Genomic DNA, 26,532 nt, shown 5'->3' on the forward strand with positions numbered 1-26,532 from the left:
GGAGCCTGTCCTAGAACTTGCTCTGTAGACTAGGCTGGCCTTGAACTCATAGAGATCCGCCTGTCTCTGCCTCCCAAATGCTGGGATTAAACCACCTGGTGTTTAAAAGTGTTTTTGGCTCGAAAAAAGCAAAAAAAAAAAAGTGTTTTTGAAGATAGCTTCCTTGTTAGTGGACATAAAGGTTGTTTTCAACTTTGATCAATGATGGTTGGTAAGAAAATGAAACATTGGTTAGGTTTGTAATTTGTATTCTATATTTTATTTATTTTGTTTTTGAGACAAATTCTCACTAGGAAGCCCACCCAGCTTGACCTAAAATTTGGGATCTTGCCATATACTTCTCTGTTCAGTACACTCTGCATCATTGTGCCGGGTATTTAGATTATCTTGGCATTGTGGCCGCAGACAAGGTAAGATGCTCATGCTGTGAGTGTACAGGGTATGGCAGCTGAAGAGAAGTACTTTGGAAAATTGATTATATATTTGAACAGAACAACAAAACAAACACACTCAGAACCGAAGACTTGGTATGCATTAGAGTTAGAGGAGCTCGAAGAGGAGTTCCATGAACATAAATAGAGTTAAAAGTTCTATTTAAGATGTCTTACTTTAAATATCATTTGCATACTCTGTTGAGTTGGCTAGGCAGCAGAAATCCTAGCATTTCCTTCCTTGTAACCAGGGAGAAACATTTGAATTTTCGGCAGTAAGTAGTGTTATGTGACAATGACTCAGCTTCCCATTTGAAGTGGAATGTTCAAAACAGATTGAAACCTAGTTGAAGAATTTTATACTTTGAACCTTAAGAGATATTTTGTGCAAACAGCAATTGATTGAATTTTGTATAACAACAAACAAGACTGAGCTAGTTCACTTGTTTTGCTGTCCTTAGTGCATTGCAATCTGATAGTGTTTATTGGGCAGTTTGCTGCAGAGATATTGGATGTTTTTGTAGGGATGATGTCTGTGTTTTTGTTGACTTTAGTCCCTTTTTTCTTTCTTTTTTTTTGTCCCTTCTTCTGTGTTTCTGTCCCCTGAAAAATGCATATGTGAGCTAGCAGGAGGAAATGGTGCTGCCTGGTACCTAAATATCCTCTGACCTGAAGAGCATTCTAGTATCACTTACCTGTTGTTAATTGCCATAGAAGGGCAAGAGAAATGCATTCTTGTGAATCCTCAAGCAGGTGTGAGGCACGTACAGGAAGCTTAGTGAGCATGTAACAGGTTTATTGCTTATGTAGCTAAGGCTCTTCTGGATCCCATTCCTAGTGGGGTACACCTGTAATCTCAGCTCTTCTGAGGTAGAGGCAGGGGGCACCCAAATTCAAGGTCAGCAAGTTTAAGGCCATCTGGGCTACCTGAGACCTTGTCACAAAGTATAAAAATGGAAAGGGACGTAAATAAGCTTTCTCTGCATTGCTTACTGCAGGGTAGCAGTTGTAAGCCAACTACTGGAGACTTCTGATTCCTCAGTGGCTGTGGAATCAGAGGCAGCTATGCTCAGTACTAAGATTTTATTAGTGCTGTCCTGCTTTTGATCTATTCTCAAGTTCCTTTCTAAAGTGTCATTCTCTGTTCCTTCTGCTCCTCCTTGCATCATGTAGTCCTCACTGGCCCTGAACTCAGACTCTCAGCTGTTTTTGTTTGTTTTGTTTTTTTGAGACAAGGTTTCTCTGTAGCTTTGGTTCCTGTCCTGGAACTAGCTCTTGTAGACCAAGCTGGCCTCTAACTCACAGAGATCCGCCTGCCTCAGCCTCCCGAGTGCTGGGATTAAAGGCGTGCTCCACCACTGCCTGGCTGACTCTGTTTTTTAATATTAGCGCTATTGAGATCAAATCGCCATGCATGTGAAGTATGTGTCTTATACATTCTGTGATTCCAGACCATGTTCACACTCACACACCCTCTCCCCAAACCCCAAATACTAAGCAGTCACTCTTCATTTAGTGTGGCTTCCAGCTCCTGTCAGCCACTAGTGGATTTTTCTGTTCTGGGCATTTCATAAATATGGAATCACTCACTAGAATTCTTCAGTGTGTGTATGTTATTTGGTGCATTCTCAAGCTTTACCCATGGTGTGTCATTGTCACTATTTCATTCCTTTTAATGGGTGAAAAATACCATCCCATTGTGCAGGCCCCATTTGTCATCTTTTGCTGATATAAATATGTGATATTTTTGGTCTGAATTGATAGGAATTGAACTCAGGGCCTCAAATGCCAAGCATGTACTGCGTTGCTAAGGTGCGACCTCAGCACTGTGCCACATTGTATTTATCTCTGCATCACTTAGTAGGTGTTTCAGTTGTTTTCACTTAAGAGTTGACTAATGCTCCATTAACATTTGTGTGCTAGTATATTTGTATGGATGGTTTACTTCTATTGAATATCTACCTAGGAATGGAATTAATTCCTGGGTCGTCTGGTGGCTGTAACCTTTTGAGGAACTGCCAGGCGGTGTACAATGTAGTCAAGTCATTCTCTTCACCAGCAGCTGCCCTTGTACACATCCTTGCTGACACTTGTCCTTATTAATTGGTAGGCATGCATCTTTGTGGATGAAGACAACTCGTTGTGGTTCTGATTTGCATTTCCCTAATGACTGATGAAGTTGAGCATTTTTTCATGGCCTTTATTGGATGTTTGACTTGGAGAACTGTCTATTTATAGTCTCTGTCTTTAAATTACAGCTTTGTCCTCCCCTCCCTTCACGGTCTCACTGCTACTCTGGCCTGGAACCTTTTTTGCTTTCTTTCTAAGTTCTGGGGTTAAAAATGTCCACCACCATGTCTGGCTTGTTTTTAAATTTTTAAATGGATTGGTTTTCAGTTTTTTGAAGCAGGGTTTCAAGTAGCACAGGCTAGCCTCAAACCTGATATGTAGCTGAGGATGACTTTGAACTCCTTGACCTTCTTGCTTCTCCTCCTCCAAAAACTGGGTGTATAAGCATGCATACCACATAAGTTTTGGGGTGTATTTTGTATTGTTGAGTTTTGAGAGTTCTTAATGTATTATATCTATATATTATGTATTTATACTTATGATTTACAAGTATTTTCTCCTATGTAATTTTTCACTTTCTTGTTGGTTCCTTGAAGCACAAATATTTAGGTCTACTTACCTATAATACTGTTGCTTGTGCTATTGGTACTCATTCTAAGGTTGCAAAAAATTTTGTTTCCCAACAGTTTTATGGTATGTATGTATTTATTTATTATGTATACAATATTCTGTCTGTGTGTATGTCTGCAGGCCAGAAGAGGGCACCAGACCTCATTACAGATGGTTGTGAGCCACCATGTGGTTGTCTGGAATTGAACTCAGGACCTTTGGAAGAGCAGGCAATGCTCTTAAGTACTGAGCCATCTCTCCAGCCCCAGTTTTATGGTTTTTACACTTAGGTCTGTCATCGCATTTTGAGTTGTTTTTGTGCATGATATGAAGGCTCCAATTTCATTCTTACAATTTTCCAGTTGTTTGGCACCATTTGTTGAAAAGATGGTTTCTCTGGTGTTCTTGAAGATCAGTTGCTCATTCTGAAGGGCGTTGTCTCAGGATTCTGTAGCTGTAACATTTGGTTGGTCAGCTATCTGTAGGCCAGTTTCCAGTCTCTTTGTTACTGTGGTGTTGTAGGTAGCAGGCTTGAAATGAATCCTCCATTCTCTCCTTCTCAGGAGTGCATTAGTTCCCCTTGTGTGAATTTTAGGGTCAGCTTGTCAGTTTTAATGAAAAAGTAGAGTTTTTTATAAGATCAGTTTGTAGATCAGCTTAGATAATATCACCATTTTAATGACACTAAGTCTTCTAGTTGTTCATAAATATAGAATCTTTCCAGTTATTTTGGCCTTTACTTTTTCAAAGATATACTGTGTTTTAAATATACGGTTTGTACTTCTTTTGTAAAATTTATTCCTAAGTATTATATATTTTTAATTGGTACCAAGGATCGACACTGGACCTTACTAAGTATGCTGAGCTTGTACTACATCACAGCTATTCTACCGTCTATGCTATCTGTGAATAGAGATAGGTGTACCATATTCCTTTCTGATCTTGCTGTGTATTTGCCTGAGTGAACCCTCCTTCCCTTTCACTTCGGCCAGCCAGCCAGCCTGCCTACCCACCTGCCTTCCTTTTTTCTTGTTATTTTATGCATGCGTATGGGTGTTTTGCCTGCAAGTGTGTCTGTGCCTGTGAAGGTCAGAAGAGGCTGTTGAATCCCCTGGCACTGGAGTTATAAATGGTTGTGAGCTGCCACCAAACTGGAGTTCTCTGAAAGAACAGTGTTCTTAACTAGTATGTTATATCTCCAGCCCCTGTTGTTTTTGTTTTGTCTGTTTCGTATAATGTTGAAAGACAAGTGTCCTAAACTCTGGGCTTTTCTGTAACTGCCCTCTGTCAGTTTAATGACATTTTCTAAATCCAGTTGGATTTATTTTCTTGGTGAAAGCATTTTTCATTTTTGTGACTGCTGCTCTTGTGTACTGATGTCATCATGTAGAGCTGTCTTCATTCTGTTAACATTGTAATTGATTTTGACTTGGAATCTGGGGGGTTAGCTGTTGCTTTGGGGTGTTTCATATGCTGCATTGAGTTGTTTTTATGTATTCATTTCTATTTTCTCTATATTCTTGCTCCGACTTCTTTCTGTCCCAGCTTGTCACTCACAGTGTCCTGAGTTTTCTGTAGCCTGATGATTAGTGTACACTTACTATGTGCCTTCAGTTAGCACTTTATCTGTATTGCCTAATTTAATCTTCACAACAGCCTTTTCGGGGAGGTACAGCTGGACGTCACTAATTAGAGGACAGAGGCTTGTGAGATGTTACACACCTTTGGAAGGCCACACAAGCTGCTGCTGGAGTTGAGGGTTAACTTCTCCTCTTCTTGACATGGGCCCCAGAACTCTGCACTGCAAGCTGTGCTTAGAAAGGGCTGCTTTGATCCCGTCTTTGAAGAAGTAGTATGTGGTGGGAATAAATGAAAGGAGCACAGTTAGGGAATGTTAGTAAAGGGAAGGAAGCAGGAATTGTCTAATTAAGAGCCTCTCTCTGCCAGGGAGTACAGTTCAAGTAGAACTGGTTTTGTCCCTGGACCAGTAATTAGTCCTTTCTGGAGCAGTGAGATTAACATCTAAAATAATTAGACCATGTATATTGTTTAATTGAAGGTCAAGGGTGAGGTTTGTGTTGGTTGGAAAGAAATGTGAAGGAAGTAGTAATTGAGCTAAGCTTCAGAAGGGAAGTGGGACTTAGGGATTTAGATAGGCAGCTTTACCTTAGCCTGTACCTGACAAGCTATGGAAGAGTGTTTTTAACAGTCGATGGGAATGGAACTAGTATTTCAGGTTGTAGGTCCAAAATAAATAGTTCCAACACTGTAGACTACAGAGTGCTGCTTTCCTGGTGGTGGGATATCTATTTGACTAACTTTTCTCAACCTAAACTTTCATTATTAGTCCCCCTTTTTACGTGCATAGTATTTTTACTGCTTGAGAGAAACTTGCTTGTAACAAGATGCTCTTCTACCCCTAAAAGCTTGCATTTTCTAAAATCAAAGGTATTTTCTTAGTAATTAGAGTGCAGTTCTCATAGTTGGGGAAATAACACTGACATTCGTAATTGCCAATGAGAAGACCTTATTAACATTTTATGTATTGTTTCAGTAATGTTCGTCATATCAAGGCAAAAAGAAAAAATATTTATTTTATTTTTTCTGGTTGGAGAGTCAATGTAAGGCCACAGGTTATATTTGGTTTACCTGCCTGTACTCTGGCACTGGGTTGCAGTTCTTTGTTGTGCAGATTTTTGGTGTATAAAGAGTGAAGCTGTTTTGTAGGTTGACTCTCTGTTTCTGTTTGCCTGGAGCTCATTAGGTCCAGAGCTGTGTTTTGGACAGAAGCAGCATAGGGGACCGAGGTGCTTTTCTTTGTGTGGGGAAATTCATGAAGTCACTTCGTCTCATTGCCACGGATGTTAACTGTACATCAGGTTTCGTCATACTTTGACAACATGTACGTATTCTTTTTCATCAGTGTATATTTTACAGTGAAGATCAATCTTCATTCCTTATTTACTTGATGATCCATCCACATCAATGTGGAATCACAGATTCTTTTCAGAGGCTTATAATTTTTTATTAATGTTATTTTATTGCACAAGTTCTGGGAGTAATGGGAGGTCTAGTGAGACCCGGATTATGTTGTCACCTGGAGCCTCATTGCTTTTGGTTTGCCTATTGTCTCTTCCTTTTCTTACCTTACATAGTTTGAAAGAGAGTATCTTGTACTTCAAGCTGGTGTCTTGAAATCTCAGTGTAGCTGAGGCAGACCTTGAATCTTCCTGTTTATACCTTCCAACTGCTGGGATTACAGACATGTGTTGCTGGGTTTGACTTGTTTTTAAGTTAATATTTTGTAGTTTGCATGAAAAGTAATTCATTTGGATATGGTGTTTTCATACCTATATGTCAGTCTACTCTGCTGCTCTTCCTCTTTCTCCCTCAGTGTCTTCTCCATCCCCCGTCCTTCCTTCGTGCTGGTCACCTTCCATCTCCACGTAGTATAGCCCCTTTTCCTTTCATTTCTTTTTACCACAGGAGTTATTGGGGAAACTGACTCAGCTGACTCATTCCCTTACCAGTTTATGCTGTGATTGGGTTTCCGTCCTACTATCTGCTGATGTTAATTAGGTTACCAGTGACTTTACTGTCTAGCACTGACTAGTTTATTGATCAACACAGAAATCAAGACTGAGGAGAATGTGAAGAGGAAAGCAATAAAGCCATGAGGAATGGGTGGGGGCATCAGGAGAAAAGAGGGCAGATAAAGGTTTATAACAAGAGTGAGCATGCACTTGATGTGTATGTGAGGGTGGCCCTGACTGGGCCATCAGAAACGTTACCTCTTGTTTCTGTTCCTACAGCAACTCTAACCACCCATCCGTGCTTCATTGTTGTTTTTCTGACAAACTTTAAAGTCTAGTTACCATCAGTATTTTTCCTTCATGCTGTCAGCTGCCCCACTGTGCTGGCTTTGCTTTTCCTTTGCATTGAGGTTTGGGCATTACACATTCACTTGGATTACTTCTCACTGTACATTCTGCTGCCTATTTTTACCCAACACTTACTTCTTGTCAAGATTCCATTGTGTGTCAGTCCTGTTAACCTGTCAGGCTAACCAGTCTTTATGCTCCCCGGGATACATGTCATTCTGTGCTCTCTTGACTGGAAAAGCTACTTTATTTTTTTTGTCTGTAGAAATTCTCCCTCTCAGGTTTTATAGTTCGTGAGGAAGACCTACAGGATTCAGCATGTAGTTGTATGGAATATTTGTGCAGCAGTTACTGTCTAGGGATCCTGATCGGGTTCACTTTCCCTGACAGTTAAATAATTAAAAGGCAGGGGGGAAAGTTTCGAGAATGACAAGTAGAAGTGGGGAAATTCTTAAACACAGTAGACAGACTCAACCAATAAAGGCTTTTATTGGGGAGAGAAAACACACACAGAAAGCACACAAAAATGACTGCAAAGCAAAGTAGGGACCTTGGAAGCTGAAGCCTAGCCTCTCCTTGAGTGGTGGGGATTTAAAAAGTTTTTGAAGGATTTTTTCCCCTAATTTAGGATTGGTCAGTTTGAAGAAAGCCAGAATGGCTGATTGACCCTCAGTAGGGAACCAGTGGAGGGAGAAAATGCCCACAAGACCTTTGTTTTAAACTGTCAGGCTTTTGTCCTAGGTTAGGACGGCGAGGAAGAAGCCAGCCTTCTTGGAAGTTCACCACCTTCATTAGCTAGTCATGGATGGTCCCTCTCCTTGTCTTTCTGCCTATCAGGGAATATGTCTTAACTCCAGGTCCCTCGAAATGAAAGGAAATTGAAAAAAAAAAATCAACAAAGGAAACAGGTATATAGGTTAAATCTCTGAGGAAACTAGGTGTCAGCTTCCAGAGTTCCACTCCATGCAGTTAAAGAAGATATGCTTAATTTTCCTCCCGTCAAAGGGAAACATTTTTAAGATAATTTGCCAGAGGCAAGGCTTGTTAGAAATTTATTGTCCTTGGGCTGGAGTGATGACTCAGCAGTTAAAAGCACTTATTCTTGTGGAGGACTTAGGTTAGATTCCCACCATCTACATAGTGGCTCACAACCACCTATAACTCAAGTTCCAGCGGGTGTGAAGCTGTCTTCTGACTTCCTCGGGTACCAGGCACACGTGCACAGACACACATGCAAACAAAAGCATTTGTACACATAAAAATAAATAAAAGTAGATAAAAAATAAATTTATTGCTCAAGGCTTCTCTTGGAGACTGGTTTCATGTCATATTTGGAGGAAACAATAAGGTGTTGAGGTGGATTGTAGTACTTGTGCAGTTCAGGCACCGGTAGCTACTCTCATCAGTTACGGAATGAACACCATTGAAATCCAATTTTCTGATATAGGCCAAGGATCAGTTTGTAGTTAACATCTACTGTGCTGATTTTATTAACTCATTTCAGCACACCACGCAAGCCTAGTTCCATCAACATTTAGCTGTCTGGCATGCCTATACTATAGCTTAATGTTTTCCTCTGGATTAGTCTGCTGCTATTGTTTTATAGTATTCACTTATGTATTATTCCCTTTCCAGTGGCTTGGGATTAATGAATCACCTGAGAATCATCTTGAATGTTTAATGTAACACTGACACACTACTTAAAAAATAGAGAATCTGCAACTTGTGTTTTCCCTTTCCTACATTAGGGGCATTCCTTCCAGTGAGTAAGCAGATAGGCTCCTTTTCATTATGCTTTTCATGCAGCAGCGGCTTCCTCATTGATGGGACTTGCAGTGTTTGCTTTCAGAGAGACTTGCAGTGAACTTTCATATGCATATGCCTTATGCTCTAGTGCTTCACTGCTGTAAGACATCCTCAAGGATGGTGGTAGAATGATAGCTGTCTGTCTGTCTGTCTGTTATATTACTTGCCATACCGCTGCCATACTTCCAAAAAGTTTTATGATTTTGTGTTTTACTTTTTTGATTTTTATTTTGTTACTGTGTTTATTTACTGTGAGCACATGTGTATGTCATAATGTAATGCAAGTCAGAGGACAACTAAGAAGGAGCCATTTCTCTCCCCTTTCACATGTGATTCCTGGGACTCAAACTCAGGTTGTCAGTCAGGTTTGGTGGTAGGCACCTTTATCTGAGGTGCTATCTCACTAGCTCGTTTCTCTTAGGTTTTTAAAACTCTACAACTGCACAGGGCCAGATTTTACAGTATTTACTTGTTATGGTCTAGTTTGTCCCTTATCATTGTCTCATATACATTCACAGGAGAAAAAATGAAATTTCTTAAAATTTTAAAAACCATTTATTTATTGTCTGGTGGGGGGTAGTGGAAAGGGGCAGGTCAGAGGACCACCTACAGAAACCACTTCTCTCCTACTGGGTGGGTCCTGAGGATAGAACTCACATGGTCAAGCCAGGCGGTGGTGGCGCACGCCTTTAATCCCAGCACTCGGGAGACAGAGGCAGGCGGATCTCTGAGTTCGAGACCAGCCTGGTCTACAGAGCTAGTTCCAGGACAGGCTCCAAAGCCACAGAGAAACCCTGTCTCGAAAATCCAAAAAAAGAAAAAAAAAGAAAAGAACTCACATGGTCAAGCTTGGTGACACCTTCTGATTCATTTTGCTGGCTCCTGAAAGTTTAAGGTCCCTAGTGCTGCCTGGCAACATACACATAAAATAAAAATAAAAATTAAAAGAAAATCACATGGGAGATGCAGTTTATATACAATGACATTTACATTTTGATTCTAGGTAGTAGGTGTAGCAAATGTATACAGCTATATAACTCCACTCCAGTCAGAGCATTTCTGATTCCTACAAGATTCCCTTTGGGCACTCAGAGGCTTTATATGTGGTGCAGGCTATAAGTAAGAATACTAAGTTCTCATAGAAGGAGAGCCCTTCAGGGGGAGCCCAGTTTCTGTTTAGCAGCATGTAGAGTCATAGAATGATAGCTTTGAAATATCCTCCTACTAGCCTTGAAGGGAGTATGACTAAAATATTGGAACTGTGGAACATGTGAAAACTGAGGGGGGAGGGAGAGGGACAGAGACAGAGAGAGACAGAGACAGAGAGAGGCAGAGAGGGACAGAGAGAGACAGAGAGGGACAGAGAGAGACAGAGAGACAGTCTGTATGTTTCTCTGGGGAAAGCATGAATAGTAAGGACAGTACTGAATAACTTTCCCCTATCCTTTGAATGTCAATTATTAACCCTATTACATTTTGAGATCTGCAGCATGTGCCATAAATACTAATAAGACACTTGCTAACTTTGGAAAACAAGTACTAAATAAAGTTTAAGAAAGGAGAAGAATCAGAAAAGGATGAGCTTGTAGTTGCCAGAAGGCCATGAAGAACAAATGCTAATAAGAGTGATATCTTGATACAAGTGGGGTACATATTCTTTGGATGCCACTGGAGACCATGGTAGTTAATAAGCACTCCTTATCTTAGCCTTGGGAAATACTGTGATGCAAACATGTTTTTGTTTTTTCTGATATAGGACCTGCCTCACTATGTAGCATAGGCTAGCCTCAAACTTGTGATCCTCTTGCGTATGCACACTGGTATTTACAGGCATGTGCCACCATATGTGACTGTATCCCAATTCTGACATGGTGACAGTGAGGCTTTTGTTTTTGAGTTCACCCTATGTCCCTGTGGACATACCCTTATCATCTTTGTGTATGCCATTCAATCTGCCACTCTTGTATACTGTGGTCACCTTGGCCTTTGACTTTGTTGGGATGGTCCTTACATAGAATATAAAGGAGTCTAATTATGCATCTGGCGTGAATCTGTTATTTCAGTTGTGCATGATGCCAGTCTTTTCTGTTTTCTCAGTCTATTTACATCCCTCCCTCACTTCCATCAGAAAGGCTAGATTTAAGCTCTTCCAGTTTCCAGATTTATCTATCTTTCTGGTTTTATTTTGTTACATCCCCACTGTCATTCAGCCTTAACAAATGGTTATGTTTCCCACTGAACCTCTTCATGACTGCCTGTTGTTTATAGTGTGTCCTCCAGAAAACTTATTTAGGGCAGTTAGATACTGTTTTTGGATATGATGGTTTTCTTCAATATGCAGAACAGTTCTTATTCTTATTATGAAACTTAGACTCTAGGCTGACTAATGAAGGTAGCTAGAGAGGTTCCTCCGTATTTTCATAGCTTTCTTTTCTGAGTAGACTGTCCTTGAATGATAGGACTAATCCAAAGCACCATGTGAATGGACAGGCCCCACTTGAGTGATGGATGGAGAACCAGTAGCCTCCAATAAGGAGAGCTGTGTACTTTGGGAAGAGACCTGTGAGCCTCCTTTGGAAGTTTTAGATTCCTTAGAGAGCATTCTTTTCAGTTTTAGGTAGGTTTTTAAAGCAGATACTTCCTGTAACCATGCAGACAGGAAGGACTCAGGGATTAGAGTTGTTGATGTGGTTGTGGCTGTAGTGGATCTGGCTTTTCTGTTCCTTATGTTGTTCCCCCCTTCCCCCGCCAGTGTCTGCCTTTTCTATTCCTTATGTAATCCCTCCACCAATGTCTTTCTGCTCCTGTTGTTCCCGTCTTAAATGTTTTCTAGCGCTCTACTAAAGGGGTGGCAGGTATATCACCTAAAACTTGTATGTTTATCATTGGACATGATTCCCTTTGTTGTAGTTCATTATTAATTTCTCTCTGAATTTCAGTGAGGTGGAGGGAGAAAGAGGAAGCAGTTTCTCTAGTCCTGATACCCTGAACAAGAGGATCTTTCTGTTGGCAACTTTGAAATTTTGAGTTTCCAAAAATTTAAACAAACTTAAATGAATATATTATTGTTTCCAAAGAAAGAATAGTTTGAGATTATTATAATGCTAAAATACATGTTATCTATTTATGAATAACTTGTATTTGAACAATGTGTATGACTGGGTATGTAGCTCAGTGATGGAACTCTTGCCTAACATATGCAGGGCTCTGAGTTCTTTGATTCATATTCACAAAGTATGTTCACTCATGCACAAACATACCCACAAACATATGCACACACTACTGTAAGAGAGCAGAGAAAGCCCATCCTAGGACCATCCCAGCCCATCACCATTAGGTACGGCTTGATAATTGGGACCCTTAGCAAGCTAACTACAACTTACACAGTGTTTATATCCTAGAATTGGAAGGAACTTGAATTTCCCAGTGTAAAACTTGTCAATTTTTTTGTTGCCTTCCTTGATATGACATTAAGATGAAAGCCTTCATACTTGTGAAGGAAGGCTATGTCAATTAAAGAAAAGTAAATTGTACTACATGGTAGCTGTGTGGCTAGGTCGCAAATTGTGTTGAATAAAGACAAATTTGCTCTATTTCTTATAAGTGAAAATGAACCTGTTTGCAACATTATTTTTATTTCCAAATCCATTTTGGGAAAGTTAATTGCAACTGTGTGGTTCAGGGATTTAGTGCAAGAAGAAGAACAGTTGATGGAAGAAAAGAAAAAGAAAAAAGACGACAAGAAAAAGAAGGAAGCTGCTCAAAAGAAGGTAGTATGTATGTGATAAACTTTGTTAAGCAGTTTGAACATAGAGTAAAAGGAAATTACTCATGGCTTTGTTAAAGCATCTGCTTAAGTTTGTTAACTTCATTGAAGATTCATGTTAATATTTAATGTCTTTGAATGTGCATATATAGTAGTTTGCTGAATGTGTAATTCAATGCATAGATAATCTTACTGGTTTTGAGTTTTTCAAAGGTAAGTACATCTCATAGGTCTTTTTCTTTCAATTAGTGATTTCTATGTATTTCATTATAATTTTATAAATTGGAAGAGCACAGAATTTGTAGCTGTACAGTTATATATAACTTAGTGGCTATGAAGATAGACATGGTTTTGAAGTCTTACTTGCTCATATACTCATAGAATGATGTGTCCATCAATTTTATTTAGACTTCCTAGGCCTCAGTTTCTTTACATTTTGTAAGTGTTGAGTTAAATGAGGTGATAAAATACATGTGCAAAAGTAGGAAATAATGTAAACTATATTTAAGCAAGTTTTGACAGGATAAAGAATAAAAGTCCCTTTTTATTTGATACTAGTCCTGACTTTATATATTTTCAGTTTAAATTAAGATACTTTAAAACAAGACCTAAAGCATTTATTGGAGAGAAGAACTGTGGCACACAAAATACAGGATAAGAAGCTGACCCGAAGCAGAGCATGCCAAGTTAGCAAACCTAACTAACCCTCAGTCTTTTCTGTAGAAATTCTCAAGGACTTTCAAGTGCTCTAAAAGACCCAGCAGTTACTGTTCATTCTTTTAATGAAAAAGTCCTGCTATGCTTTTACAGTGCATCCCTCTCTTAGGTGCTAGGAACTGGACTAAGTACAGCAGGGCACTTCACTTCTCGTCATTCATTAAGAAACAACACACATCAGGACACATAAATAAAGTGTATCTTTATGGGCATCTCTAGAGGCACAGAGGAAGATACCTTAGCCTGAGATGGAGTGAGAGAAACAGGACATTTTCCTAGGATAGAAATGAGTCAGGTGATTAAGGAGCAGAAAAGTACCCGAAGCACAGTAAACTCAGAATGAGGAATTTGTAGTCTGTACATCCTAAAATGTGGAAGCTTGGTGTGAGGTGGGGGGAGGGTGTAGGAATATCAGGAGATGGCTCAGAGGCAGGTAGTGGTAGGCAAATTCTCTTCTTGAGGAAGTTATTGACAATTTTTTAGTGAATGACACGAAAGTTTGTATTTTACCTTAGGAAAGTGTTGAGTTGCATTGGAAGGGATTGACTGGCTTAAGGGATTATTGACATAACCCATAGAATTTGCTTAGTGGCTATGAAGATAGAACATCTAGCTTGACTTTTAGATTCTGTATTGAGTGATGAAGTATATTTGGGATCAGTTAACCTACTTAGATAATACAGACCAAGGAGAAGTGATAAGTCAGTTCTAGGTGGTGCACCTAGCAGGTATTCTGGGGCGGGATGGAGTACAGAGCTCTTTGGAGGACTGAGTGTGAAGAGGAATGGTAGGTGACACTAATCTGTCAGTCTAGTCTGGTTGCTCTCAGGGGAAGCAGAAAAGAATACATAGTATATGCATAGTATGAGTTTGGATAGGGCTCTTACGTTGGCTCATGCCATGGGCTTCCACCAGAGGCTTTTTGATATTTAATGGTCTTAGCAGTTTGGTCCATCTTTATTTGGTATTTATGAAAGAGTTGTGTCGTCTATGTCTAAGGTTAGAAAAAGCTTACTGTATTCTTGGGCCATGGTGTCATTTGCCCTTAAAAGAACTTCTGAAATAAACTAGAGGCTGGTGAGTAGGCTGCTTGGTGTACTTAATGTAGAATCTTGTTTGACAAGCGTCTTAGTGTTGTTGCCTTAGGCCTTGTTGGTCCTAAGTAGTTCAAGATTTAGCTGGTAAGCTACAGTACAAAATATCTGGGAAAGAGCCTAAGTAATGTTTAGGCATATGTGTTTGGAATAAGCCTTGCTCACTGAGAAAATTCTGCAAAAGGAAGACATTTAGTAGAATAATTTCTCTAAGCACTATTTTGTAGTGTAATTTTAAATCATAGCATATAGAAATAATGACTCAATTACTAAAGTTTATTTTTTCCCCTCACAATCAACTTTTTAAATCACCAAGTCAGTAAAACTACTCTCTTATGTATGCATAAATTCACATGTAGCACTTGAATGGGTTATTTGGCATCTCATCAAATCTGCAGTGACAAGTTTTTACTCTTTTCCCACTTCTTCCTGCCTTAGCTATTGTTTCCACCTTCACATTCTCATCATGTCCCACTAGAACCATCAGAGGCTGAGAGATAAAAATGTCTTGTTTACTAGATCTCCCACATGAACAGGTTATTGTGTGTATCCTATCTATCCACTGAACAGTCTAAAGGAAAGGCTAAAGCCCTCAGTTATTGTTAAATTTCGTTGTCTAGACTGTCACTGTAAATACAGCTTCTCTAAGTTGCAGAAAACTGAATTTGAATGCAACCTGTTGGCAAAATAAGGACAGCTGGTATTTCCATACACTGCTACCAAATAGCTCCTTAAAAAAGAGGAAACTTCCAGATTGGCTCATATGAAAGACCGTGAGTCACAAACTGTTAAGACAAGCTTTGTGGAGCTTTCTTTTTGTTTCATGTAGGAGCCAGCAAGTAAACTCCAGTAGGTGGTAGGAGACAAACATGAGTCAGGTGGGCAGGACCATTTTCACATGAGTATTTGAACATCCGCTCATCATAATCTGCCAGCTCTAGGATGTATTAGCCATGCACTCTCACTTCTGAAGACTTCAGCTGCTACCTGTTCTAATCTGTTTGTGTTCAGTATACGTGATTTCAGTGGCTAACCTTAGTTTCATCAAGGCAACAGAAGCAGAAGTAAAATTGAAACCTTTTCCCATTAGGGTTTCTATTCAAAACTATCACAGCACTCTGCTTTCTATGCAGTGTTAGCTTGTAAACTTTTAAATTGAGATATAATATATTAAGGAAAATTTTATAATAGGAGATAAAATGTAGTTTATCATGCTACGAATACAGAAAACATGTAGATTTAATTTCCTAGCAGCCCCTGTGTGCCTTTGAAATCTAAGTTCATATCATGCGCTTTTTTTTGCTTCAAATAAAGAACCGAGTAACACAATTTCTTTATTTGAGTGAGATTAAACACAGCTTTGAGCCTACTAAGTAAGGAAGCGCTACACTAAACCAGAGTCCTATGCCCTTCCCCCCTTGATAGCTTATTAGAAACCTCAAAATTCACTCTAGTATTTTAACTATAAGTCTTCCTTATTTTGTTATTAAAGTATATGTTTAAATATTTAGTAAATTGGGTACTTGTAAAAAATGACATTTTCTACCTTAGTAAATGAACATGGAGCTCAGTGAGTTTATGACTGCATTTTTTCCCCAGGTTTTTTAAAAAATTGTTTTTATTGAGCTATACATTTTTCCTCCTCTCCCCTCTACCCTCCCACTTTGCCCCCCATGCTCCCAATTTACTCAAGAGATCTTGCTTTTCCTCTTTCCTAAGCAGATCCATGTATGTCTTTCTTAGAGTCTTCTTTGTTGTCTGGGTTCTCTGAGATGGTGGACTGTAGGCTGGTTATCCTTTGCTTTATGGATGACTTCATTTTTAACATTTTTCTGTTATAAAAATGTGGCTATGTATGTACAGTGCTTTTCATATAATGAAGAACCTTCTGATTCTTAGACCTAGAAAATAGTTTGATGGCGCACAGGCATAGTTTCAGCCATTAAGAGGGGCTAGGGCAACAGCAGCAACACAGGGCTAGCACAAATCTCTCCCCAGGTTCCATTTTTAGAAGAAAAATTTCAAAAGGGATCTTCAGGGAACTGTAGTGAAGAAAAGGGAGGTTGAGAAATAGGTTAATTATGGAGGGATAATTTAGAATATCCTTCACTTAAACATGTAATTGTAGTTTCTAGAAAGCTATAATAGTGAAGGGTTGGGGAAAACAATAATACAAACTGGTATTTCCTGATATAAAGTATATTTTAACATTAATGCTATTTTAGTTGCTGTTACTGTTTGAATTGAAGGGACTTTTAAGGGTTTTATGGATGTGAGTTACTAAAGCCTAAAAGAGACTTAGGTTGTAGAAACATCTAACTTCTTTCCTCCCTTTGGGGATGATGCAGAGTCTCATCAGTGCGCTTCTCTGTAACCTTGGTGATAACAGGACCAGACTGAGGAGCACTCATTGAGGGCGCTGAAATGCTGTCCCTATGGCTCTGTCCTTTCACACCCCTGTTCTTCCTCAGACTAGCTACCATTTGCTAACTCATAGGAAAGACTATTGGGTAGTACTTACCTCATTTTTAAAAAGTTGAGCCTGGTGTGACTCAGGCCTTTAACCCTAGCACTCAGGAGACAGAGACAGGCAAGTGGATCTTTGAGTTTGAGGCCAGCCTGGTCTACAGAATTGAGTTCCAGGACAGTCAGGGCTACACAGAAAAACAGAAAAACCCTGCCTTGAAAAACAAACAAAAAAAAAAAAAAAAGAAAAAAGGAAGAAAAAAAAGTGAGTTGAACTAGATTAATTCTTTATTCTTTTGTGTCTTTGTTACTTTAAAAAAAAACATCATGACTGCAGTTTCTCCTCCCTCTTCTCTTCCCAGTTCCCTCACTCCACCCACCCCTCTGTTTCTGTTCAGAAAAGGACAGGCCTCCCATGGATATCTTAGTTACTTTTCTATGTGAAGAGACACCATGACCAAGGCAACTCACAGAAGAGTTTACCAGGACTCAATTCCAGAGGATAAGAGTCCGTGACCATCGTGGCAGGCAGACATGGCATTGGGGCAATTGATCCACAAGCAAGAGGCAGAGAGAGCTCACTGAGAAATGGTGTGGGCTTTTGAACCACAAAGCTTATTCCCAAGGATATATTTCCTTCAACAATGCCTCACTTTTAATTCAGTTGACAAACTGGGGACCAAGTATTCAAACATTTGAGCCTGTGGGAGCCATTCTTATTCACACCACCACTGTTCAATTATAATATTGGGAAGGTGTTGTAGATGATCAGACAGGCGGATCTCTGTGAGTTCGAGGCCAGCCTGGTCTACCAAGGGAGTTCCAGGACAGGCTCCAAAAAGCTACAGAGAAACCCTGTCTCGAAAAACCAAAAAATGATCAGAAAGGAGAAAGACGAAGAACTGGCGGGGGGTCAGCACATTTACAAATGTGAGAGGTAGAAATGAGCTAACGCTCAGGTAGGCAGTTTAGCTGATTAGCTGACAGCAGCAGGAACGTATACCTACTGACTGCTCCCCAGTGTCCCGTTCCTTCATTTGAGCCAATCTGGAGCCCTGAGCCTCATGATAGTGCGGAGAGAAGGGCATTTGCCTCTGTTTTGCAGATGAGGTAGAACGTTAGCTAATTTAGAAAAGTTGAGTAGTTTGACCAAGTCACACATTGTCAGTAATAAAGGCATGGTTCAGAACCTGAGCCCCTATAGTTTGCTTAGATACTTTGAAAGTTAGGCAGGCACTGCAGAACTACTGGGAATGAAGCATCCATTGTCCTGTCTACTCCTATCTGGTGTCTCCATTTGTAGAATCACAACGAAAGATTGTTTTAAAGTGAAAAATGTTAAATATTTAAAATGCCAACTGTTTGCTTCCACGTTTGATTTGTTAGAACCTTGTAATTGTTTTGTAGAGTAACTATATCTATAATGTCATGTATTTTCCTAATCTAATCTGTAATGTTTTATTGCTTAATCCTCAAAATAATTCTGAAATATGAACTGGTAACTTCCCCTTTTGAAGAACTAGGAAGTGAGACTCAGAAAGTTGAAAAGGAAGGATCATTTAAAAGTAAAAAAGAAACAGTTTTTAGTCCCAGCACTTGGGAGGCAGAGACAGAAAGAAGCATTTATGTTAGTTCCATGGCAGTCAGGGCTACATAGTGAAACCTATTTAAAAAACAACACAAGAAAATATAAAGGACAATTCTAATATATTTATGTAATTTAGTATAGAGCCCAAATATTGCTGTTTTAATATACAATTCATACACAATATTTTTAATAAAGTAGCTTTTATTCTTTGAAAATTTTTCACTATTAGAAATCTGGTATATATTTTGAAGATCTCCACTTAAACTGGCCTTATTTCAATGGTCAGTAATCATATGTATGACCAATGGCTACAGTTTAAGGCAATAGAGACAATCAGTATTAAAATACGAGGCCCACTTGGAAACTCATTATAATAATTTGTTGATCATACTGTGCTCTTGGACGAGGTTCCAGAAACCTGCTTTAAAGAAGCAAAATTCTACCACTTGCATTTTCTTCTCTTCAGTTGTAGGGAGCTCTTGATTTCTATTGCCGATGTTCCTTCACCCTGTTAGGTTAGTGTTCTCAGGGTTAGAGACCTTGGATTACCTCCTCAGGGCCATTCTCTATAGGAGACAGGAATACTGGTGAGGCTGTCAATTATTCTAGAACAGCTACTCTTAACCTGTGGGTCGTGACCCCTTTGGTGAGGAGGGTCAAACTCTTGGTTACTTAAGATCATTGGAAAACACAGATATTTACCTTATGATTCATAACAGTAGCACAATTACAGTTATGAAGTAGTAATGAAAATAATTTTATGGCTGGGGGTTCCATAACATGAGCTGTATTAAAGGGCTGCAGCAGTAGGAAGATTGAGAACCACTGCTCTAAACAACATAAAACTGCTTTCCCACACCAGCACAGTCGGGGAAAGTCACACTGGATACCTTTGGTTTTAATGTCATAATTTCTGCGTCTTGCAATGTATCTTCTTTGAAAAAAATATGTAATTTTTTTAGAATGACTTTGGGTTTACAAAGTAATTCTTATGCTGATTCTTTGGCTTTATAGTTATAGCATATATAACACTTCTAAAACTTTGTAGAATTCTTGCTGAGTTCTCTGAAGGAATTATTTTTTTCCTATAATCTGATTTTCAAAATTACTTCTCCCTAAAATAAATAATTATTGTCAAGGTAGTTGACAGGCCTCTTAGCATTACCCTTCCATCACTGTTTTCCTTTTAATTTTGATCCATAAAATATAAGATGGGCCTCCATTATTTTATGTATCTAGTGCTTTAAAACTGGACATAGCATCATAATGAAGATGAACATTTGGTGTGGCTTCAAAAGTAGAGTAATTGTTACATTTTTTATTACATATATTTATAATGGTAAAACTTAAAATGGAATTTTTGGTAGCTTAATAATTTTATTTGACAAAGCAAAATTAATTATGCCTTGAGGCAGTTAGGTAAAACTTTGTCTAAATTTAGAAATAATTCTTTGTTATTCAGCTACTAATATTTAGCCTTTCTAGTCAACCTGAAAATTCTTGAATCTTACTTTCAGGTCTCCATACCAATTCTGATGAGAAGGTGATTTTGCTTGGGGACCTCTCTTGCAGATTCTTGTTCTTGTCAAGGCCCTTGCAATTTGAGCTGGTTGCCTATGTGAGCCTCACTGTCCTCCAGCCTTTTCCTCAGTGTTGGTGTCAGAGAACTAGCTAGTAAACATGGGCACAGGTTCAGCTGCTCAGCTGCTCATCAGTCATTTCATGAGACATTAGATGTGTCAGAAGCTACAAGTTAGTTAAAAAAGTTTTCTCACCTAACAAATATTGAAAAGATGACTGTATTAAATATACTAATATATGTAATAAAATTTGTATATTATATAGATATATAATTTATATAATATATATTGTATAGATATCTATGTATAATATATTGTATATAATTAATAATATATTAACTTGATATCCAGAAGTTTATTACAGATTTGGCCAAAGTGATTATTTATAACTTTTGTAGAAAATATAATTAGTCTTTGATTATTTGAAGCTATTGAGACATACAAAATTTGTTAGAAACCTTTTTATACAAAGGTGATAATTACAAAATATTTTAAACATAACATGAGAAAAATATAGCTCACATTTGAAAAATTATAAGCCACCATAAAATGTCTTCTATGCTTTATGTCTAATGAATGATTACAGAAATTTTTATTACTAAACATAATATCAAGAACAATGGGGCACATCTATGGGAAAAGAATGCTTTGCATGTCTTTTCCTATACGGTTCATCTAAATGATAATTTCTTTAATAAAATGTATATCTTATATAGTAATATGAGCATTTTATCATAACAATTCATTTCTCTCAGTTTCATATTTACATTGTTTTTTGTTTGTTTGTTTTCATTTTAGGCCACTGAACAAAAAATCAAAGGTACGTTATTTAAAGCTATTTCTTCTTCTTTCATTGAAAGAAAGTTGTTTATGTGCATTTTTATTTTTCACTTTGGGACGGTAAAGAAGTTTATGAAGAAACCTGGGGTGGGACAGACTAATGCAGTGTGGTCACCTTGGTGTCTTCCTTTGGGGCTTTTTTATGGTAAATGTCACCACATGGAAAAGGTACTGCCCTAAGGGCTGTTTTCTGAGTAGTCCCGTTTTCTAATACTGTGAGAGTTTAGGGGCAAATGCCTTCCCTTCGGTCTTTCATTCTAAAATCTTATGTGCAGGGGTGGGGAAAGTTTCTGCCTGCTTCGTTCCTGTCCTCTGTCCTTTGTAAAGACATAGTAGTGACATCTGTTCCTGTATTACCATTTAAGTAATATGTTGTAAAGACATAGTAGTGACGTCTGTTCCTGTATTACCATTTAAGTAATATGTTGTAAAGACATAGTAGTGACGTCTGTTCCTGTATTACCATTTAAGTAATATGTTGTAAAGACATAGTAGTGACGTCTGTTCCTGTATTACCATTTAAGTAATATGTTGTAAAGACATAGTAGTGACGTCTGTTCCTGTATTGCCATTTAAGTAATATGTTGTAAAGACATAGTAGTGACGTCTGTTCCTGTATTACCATTTAAGTAATATGATGCTAACCCAGCAGTCGTTGAGCCAGGAGTCCTTCAGCTACCCAGCCCTGAGTACTTAGTAGTGAAAGTTGTACAGCTCAGAGACTGAACTTAATTGGCTCCAGCATACGAAATTGGGGTTTTAGCTGTGTCAGAAGTGTGTGTTATGGTTATGAGGTTAACACTATTTAAGATGATATCTATTAGAGTTTCTTGTATAAGAGTAAATAACAGATAAACCCTCTATTTTATTGAAGAAAGTGTTTACATGAACCTAAGGAAAATTTGAGAGACAGGAATTTGAGGATTTATTTACAGTTTTGAAAAAAAGATGGAGAGAAATCCTTAGTGTTTTGACACTTTGCAATACCAGTGTTGATTTATGGAAAAGATTCAATAGAATCCAAGAAATATGCATATGTAGATTCAGCCATGAGTTTAGGTTAAACACCTCCTGGGAAAGGAGAAATGTCCTATTCTGTTCGGCTTCAGGGCTCCCATAAGTGTCCTGTCCTTACCCCACCTGGTAGTTTCTGGAGAACTTCTAGTCTCTGACTGGGAGGTAAATCAGACCTGTATTGAACCTCAAGGACCCGTGTAAAGTACTGAGCATGACAGCTTGCTTTTATAGCCCCAGTGCTGGGATGCAGGTGGGAATCAAGTCACAGTGAGCTTTATGAGTGTATTATGTAAATGTTATGCATTCATATGTGAACATACCAAGGAACTTGGAGTTTAATAGGCAGCTGGGAGCCACTAATAAAGAACTTAAACAAAGTGGCATGGCTTATTTATTTTGTTTTGAGACAGGGTTGTTTCTGTATTATAGGCTAGGCTGGAACTAGGAGCTCTGAATGGTAGACATGTGTCACCATGTCCAGCGTCTTTCATGTTTTCAAACTGTTAACCTCTCTGTGTGGAAAACTGGCTGAAACATGAGTGGAGATTTTAAGAGTGCTAAGACAAATACATTTCTGGACAGAGGAGATTGGTAGACAAAACTGGTAATAAGGATGGAATATTTGTCTCTGCGTCGGGATATAAAGGGGATTGACGGCATACCAGCCTAGAGACGTCGTGATCACAGAGAAGGAAGACCAGAGAGGGATGATAAAGAATATAGGGTAAAGAGAAGAGATGCCAGGTATAACAGTAGTAGTAGCTGCTGAGCTGCTCTATGATGGCTCATACCTTTAATTCCAGAGACCGAGGCAGGAGGAGCTCTGAGAGCAAGGCCAACCTGGTCTAAATAGTGAGTTTGAGGCCAGTCAGAGCTATATTGTGAGATCCTCTGGTGAGAAGTCTTCATGTTACCTCTTTCGAATGTCAAGGAATTCTTTTTTGATGCTGAAGAACATTCCAGAGTGTGTGTGTGTGTGTGTGTGTGTGTGTGTGTGTGTGTGTGTGTGTGTGTGTCTTCCCATCTGTTTGTCTCTGTGTGCTCATACACAGGTGTATGCTGCAGTTTGTCTACTGACACATTCGTGTTTTGCCATATCTTTGCTAATGTAAGTAAGTCTGCAGTGGGCCTGGAGTCAAGGTGCTGCCTTTGTCTCTTTGGGTATGTACTTGAGGAGGTACTGCTGTGTCGTATGATGCATTTAGTTTTCATTTTAGAGATGCCATTTGTTCTTCTCTCTCAAAGATCAGACCTCATGCTGAACAAAGTTCAGGGACTTAAGTGATTTTGTAGCGCTCAGAGTAGTAAACAACCATCAGAAAGCTGTGGCTTCAAGCATGTAATATGGTGTAGGTGATTGAGGCTGTTGGGTAAATGGAAGTTGTTTGCAGCTGATGTGATACCCCAGAGAATCTGGTACACGTAGCTGCAGTTCATTCTATCACTTAGGTGGGAGATTAATCCCTAGGAGAATTAGAGTAGTGGTGAGATTAGTCTGGCTTATTGTTTTGTGTACCATTGTTCTACTTTGTGAGATAATTTGGAGACCAATATGTGTGCTGACGTTTGAAACAGAACACAGATGATGCTGATTAAGAACCTCCTAGTGGCAGATTCTCTTCGTCCTGTGAGAGACGCTTTGAGTTGTGTAGCAAATAAGATTTGTAACTCTGTACTAACAAGATAGAAAAAAAATAGCCACCTACTTTCATGGAAAATAGTTAAGAAAACAATTTTGTTTGATTTTCAGAATCCCCATTTTTCTTTTCCCCTTACGAAGGAGGGAATATGACTTACACACATCAGCTTCGATTAATGTACACGGTACTTTCACAGAAATGCTGAGGACTAAAGCAATAATTAGGGCTTCTGTTTCAAAATGAACAATCCAGGGACTTTCTCTTTTAAGCTTTTGGAGAAGAATTAAGATGAGTTAGTAAGAGTAGCTGTATCAGTTATAAGTCCTTTAAAAAGACACACACCAAAACATTTCACCTGTATTAATATGTACACTTACTGTCCTTTAATTCTGATAAAAGGAGCATTTATGTTTTAGATTGTATTCTGAGTAAGAGCCCTTGTTCTGCTGTGTCCTTAGGGAAATATTGCTGGGATGGCCAAAGACTGAGAGCTTTGAATCACTGCTAAAGACAGTAACTGGGAATGACTGTCACCTTTGCAGTCTTTATTTCTGTGGTTTTGGACAAGTTCCTTGATAATCCAGCCAATGTCTGTGTTGTAGAATGAAAAGGTAGTGGATTAGAAGGTGTAGGGCCTAGAGGCCAAGTGTTGGATAGGTATTGTGCATTCAGGTATGTGGGTAGAAAATTTGGGTTTTTAGAGAGCAGCACTTTGAGCTAAAATCTACAACTGTGGCTCATCCCTGTCAGAAGTGAATGCAGATCTTGGTTTGTTTTCCTTTGTTTTTTCATTAATGTTAACTCATTGGGCCCACATTAATGTCTTATTTTAATTGAGATGAAATCATTTTTAAAGTGGTTAGTCCATTATTAGCCATTCCCCTGTTAGAGAGTTTGGCTCTCTTTATAGTAGGGGAATGGCTATACTCTTAATTTCAAATTAAGATGAAAGTTAGTGTTGTACACTAAAAATGACAATTGTTTTAGGATCACACTGATTTAACCTAGCTCTGTTTAGCATTTTACTAGATGCTTTTGCATGCACAGCTTTCTTCTGTGTCTCTGTCCTTTTATCTGTAAAATGGGAATAATACCTCAATAGTATGGAATTATGATGAAAACAGACATACATTGGGTTAGATAGTCCTAGCCATCTTTCATCTTTTGAAATAACATGGTAGGAGTTAACTGCAGCAGTTTCTGGGCCTTCCTACCCAGACAATGATTTGCTTTTTTCTTCCATTAAAGTAGAGCCCAATCCATTCAAGGTAAATCATAGTGTATTGTGTATTGTGTTTACATTTAGGCATGAGTTGTATCATCTTTAACACTTGGGGGTGGGCGTGGGGCGTGGTAGCCAAGGCAGGCTGGAGAGATGGTGAGGTTAAGATCCTGACAGTTCTTATAGAGGATTGGATTTAATTTTCTAGCACCTATACTGCCTCTAAATCCAGCCTCAGAAGATCTGACATCTTCTGGTCCCTTGGATGGACGGGCAGACAGGACCGCCACCACACACGCACACACACACACACACACACACACACACACTCAGTAAAAGAGTCAATCTAAGATTAATAGGTTAAGATTAGAATTTTCTTGCCTTTTTTAAAAATTATTTTTGTGTGCATTGATATTTTGCCTGCATATATGTCTGTGTGAGGATATCAGATCTTGGAGTTGCAGACAGTTGTGAGCTTCCATGTAGGTGTTGGGAATTGAACTCAGGTCCTCTGGAAGTGCAGTCAGTGCTCATAACCCTTGAACCATCTCTCCAGGCCCTTCTTGATTTTACTAATATTTACTGTACTAATTTTTAATGATTTGCCCATTCTTGTTTACCTGTTTAACTTTGAATTTTTGTTAGTAATTCACATGCGTTAACTGTACATGCTTATTAGTTATTGTTGGATTAGTGCTTGCTGTATTTCTCACGTTATATAGAGTTCTAATCTGAGATCTAGGATTGTGGCCATGAGGGAAAAAATGCCATGTATGGAGAGAGCCATGCCTGAAGTCAATCTACAGATGGGAGAATATCTGATTAGGAGCACCAGGCCCCACAGACACACATACACAGAAAAGGAAAATATATACTCAAAGGGAAACAGAATTAGATAGCTTTTATAATGTTAGCTTTGACTTCCAGGTCTGAGTTACGTGGTTGTGTTGAATGTTTTCTTAAATTAGGCTTTCATGAAACTGAAACAGTGCATTCATCTTTTCCTTATATCAGGGAAGGTGGGGATAGAGGAGGAAAAGAACAGATCCTTTTTACTTAAAATATATGTCTGTTTTAAAACTGGAATAATTTTATCTGGTTAAATTATACGTTTTTAAACCTTATTTCTTATTTGACTTTGTTTGTTTGTTTAGATAGCCCACTTTTGATCCAGATTTCTGTTAGAAAATTTTGCCTATGGTCCTAAAGATCGTGGAAACTTAAGCATTCTGTAGCATTAATTATTCACTAGGTATTTTCTATTAACTTCCAGCTGAATTTTTAGGTATTGTCACTTTATTTTTGAGTCAGAAAAGAAGTTAGAGCTCTGTTGGTGTTGATCTATAGTATGTTGTAGAACAGTTTTCCAGACTTGCTTGGACATGTGTACTCTGTTTCAAAAGCATAAATTTTGATAAGAAGTGTGTCTATGAGGCTGAAGAACCTCGTGGAAGAACCTCGTGTAGTTAAATTAGTTCTAACAAATTTGGAGAGAGCTGTTGGAACTTAAGAAGGACAATGTGGCCCTTCTCTAGGGTGTGCCTCTAGGTGAGAAGTAGATCTTTTATTATCTTTTTTTTTTTTTTTTTTTGGTTTTTCGAGACAGGGTTTCTCTGCAGCTTTGGAGCCTGTCCTGGCACTAGCTCTTGTAGACCAGGCTGGCCTCGAACTCACAGAGGTCCGCCTGCCTCTGCCTCCCGAGTGCTGGGATTAAAGGCGTGCGCCACCACCGCCCGGCTATTATCTTTTTTTCTGAATCTTACATATTTGGACAAGATTCAGCAGTAGTGTATATTGTGAACACT

The 26,532-nt window shown here is 38.7% G+C and overlaps 1 protein-coding gene across 5 annotated transcripts in view; it reads left to right on the forward strand.

Moving 5' to 3' along the window:
• Positions 1 to 26,532, forward strand: part of Tnrc6a (trinucleotide repeat containing adaptor 6A) — an 82,031-nt gene that overhangs the window by 6,329 nt on the left and 49,170 nt on the right. For 4 of the 5 annotated variants that reach the window (XM_075972114.1, XM_075972118.1, XM_075972117.1 and 1 more), the window contains exons 3-4: positions 12,480 to 12,567; positions 20,807 to 20,828. In XM_075972114.1, the coding sequence (XP_075828229.1) occupies positions 12,480 to 12,567; positions 20,807 to 20,828 (110 nt within the window). Of the gene's footprint in view, positions 1 to 5,872; positions 6,013 to 12,479; positions 12,568 to 20,806; positions 20,829 to 26,532 lie in introns of those variants that run through there. The other variant, XM_075972116.1, reaches the window with a different exon arrangement.

The sequence above is a fragment of the Microtus pennsylvanicus genome, chromosome 5 (assembly GCF_037038515.1).
Source record: "Microtus pennsylvanicus isolate mMicPen1 chromosome 5, mMicPen1.hap1, whole genome shotgun sequence".
NCBI classification, from domain to species: Eukaryota; Metazoa; Chordata; class Mammalia; order Rodentia; family Cricetidae; genus Microtus; species Microtus pennsylvanicus.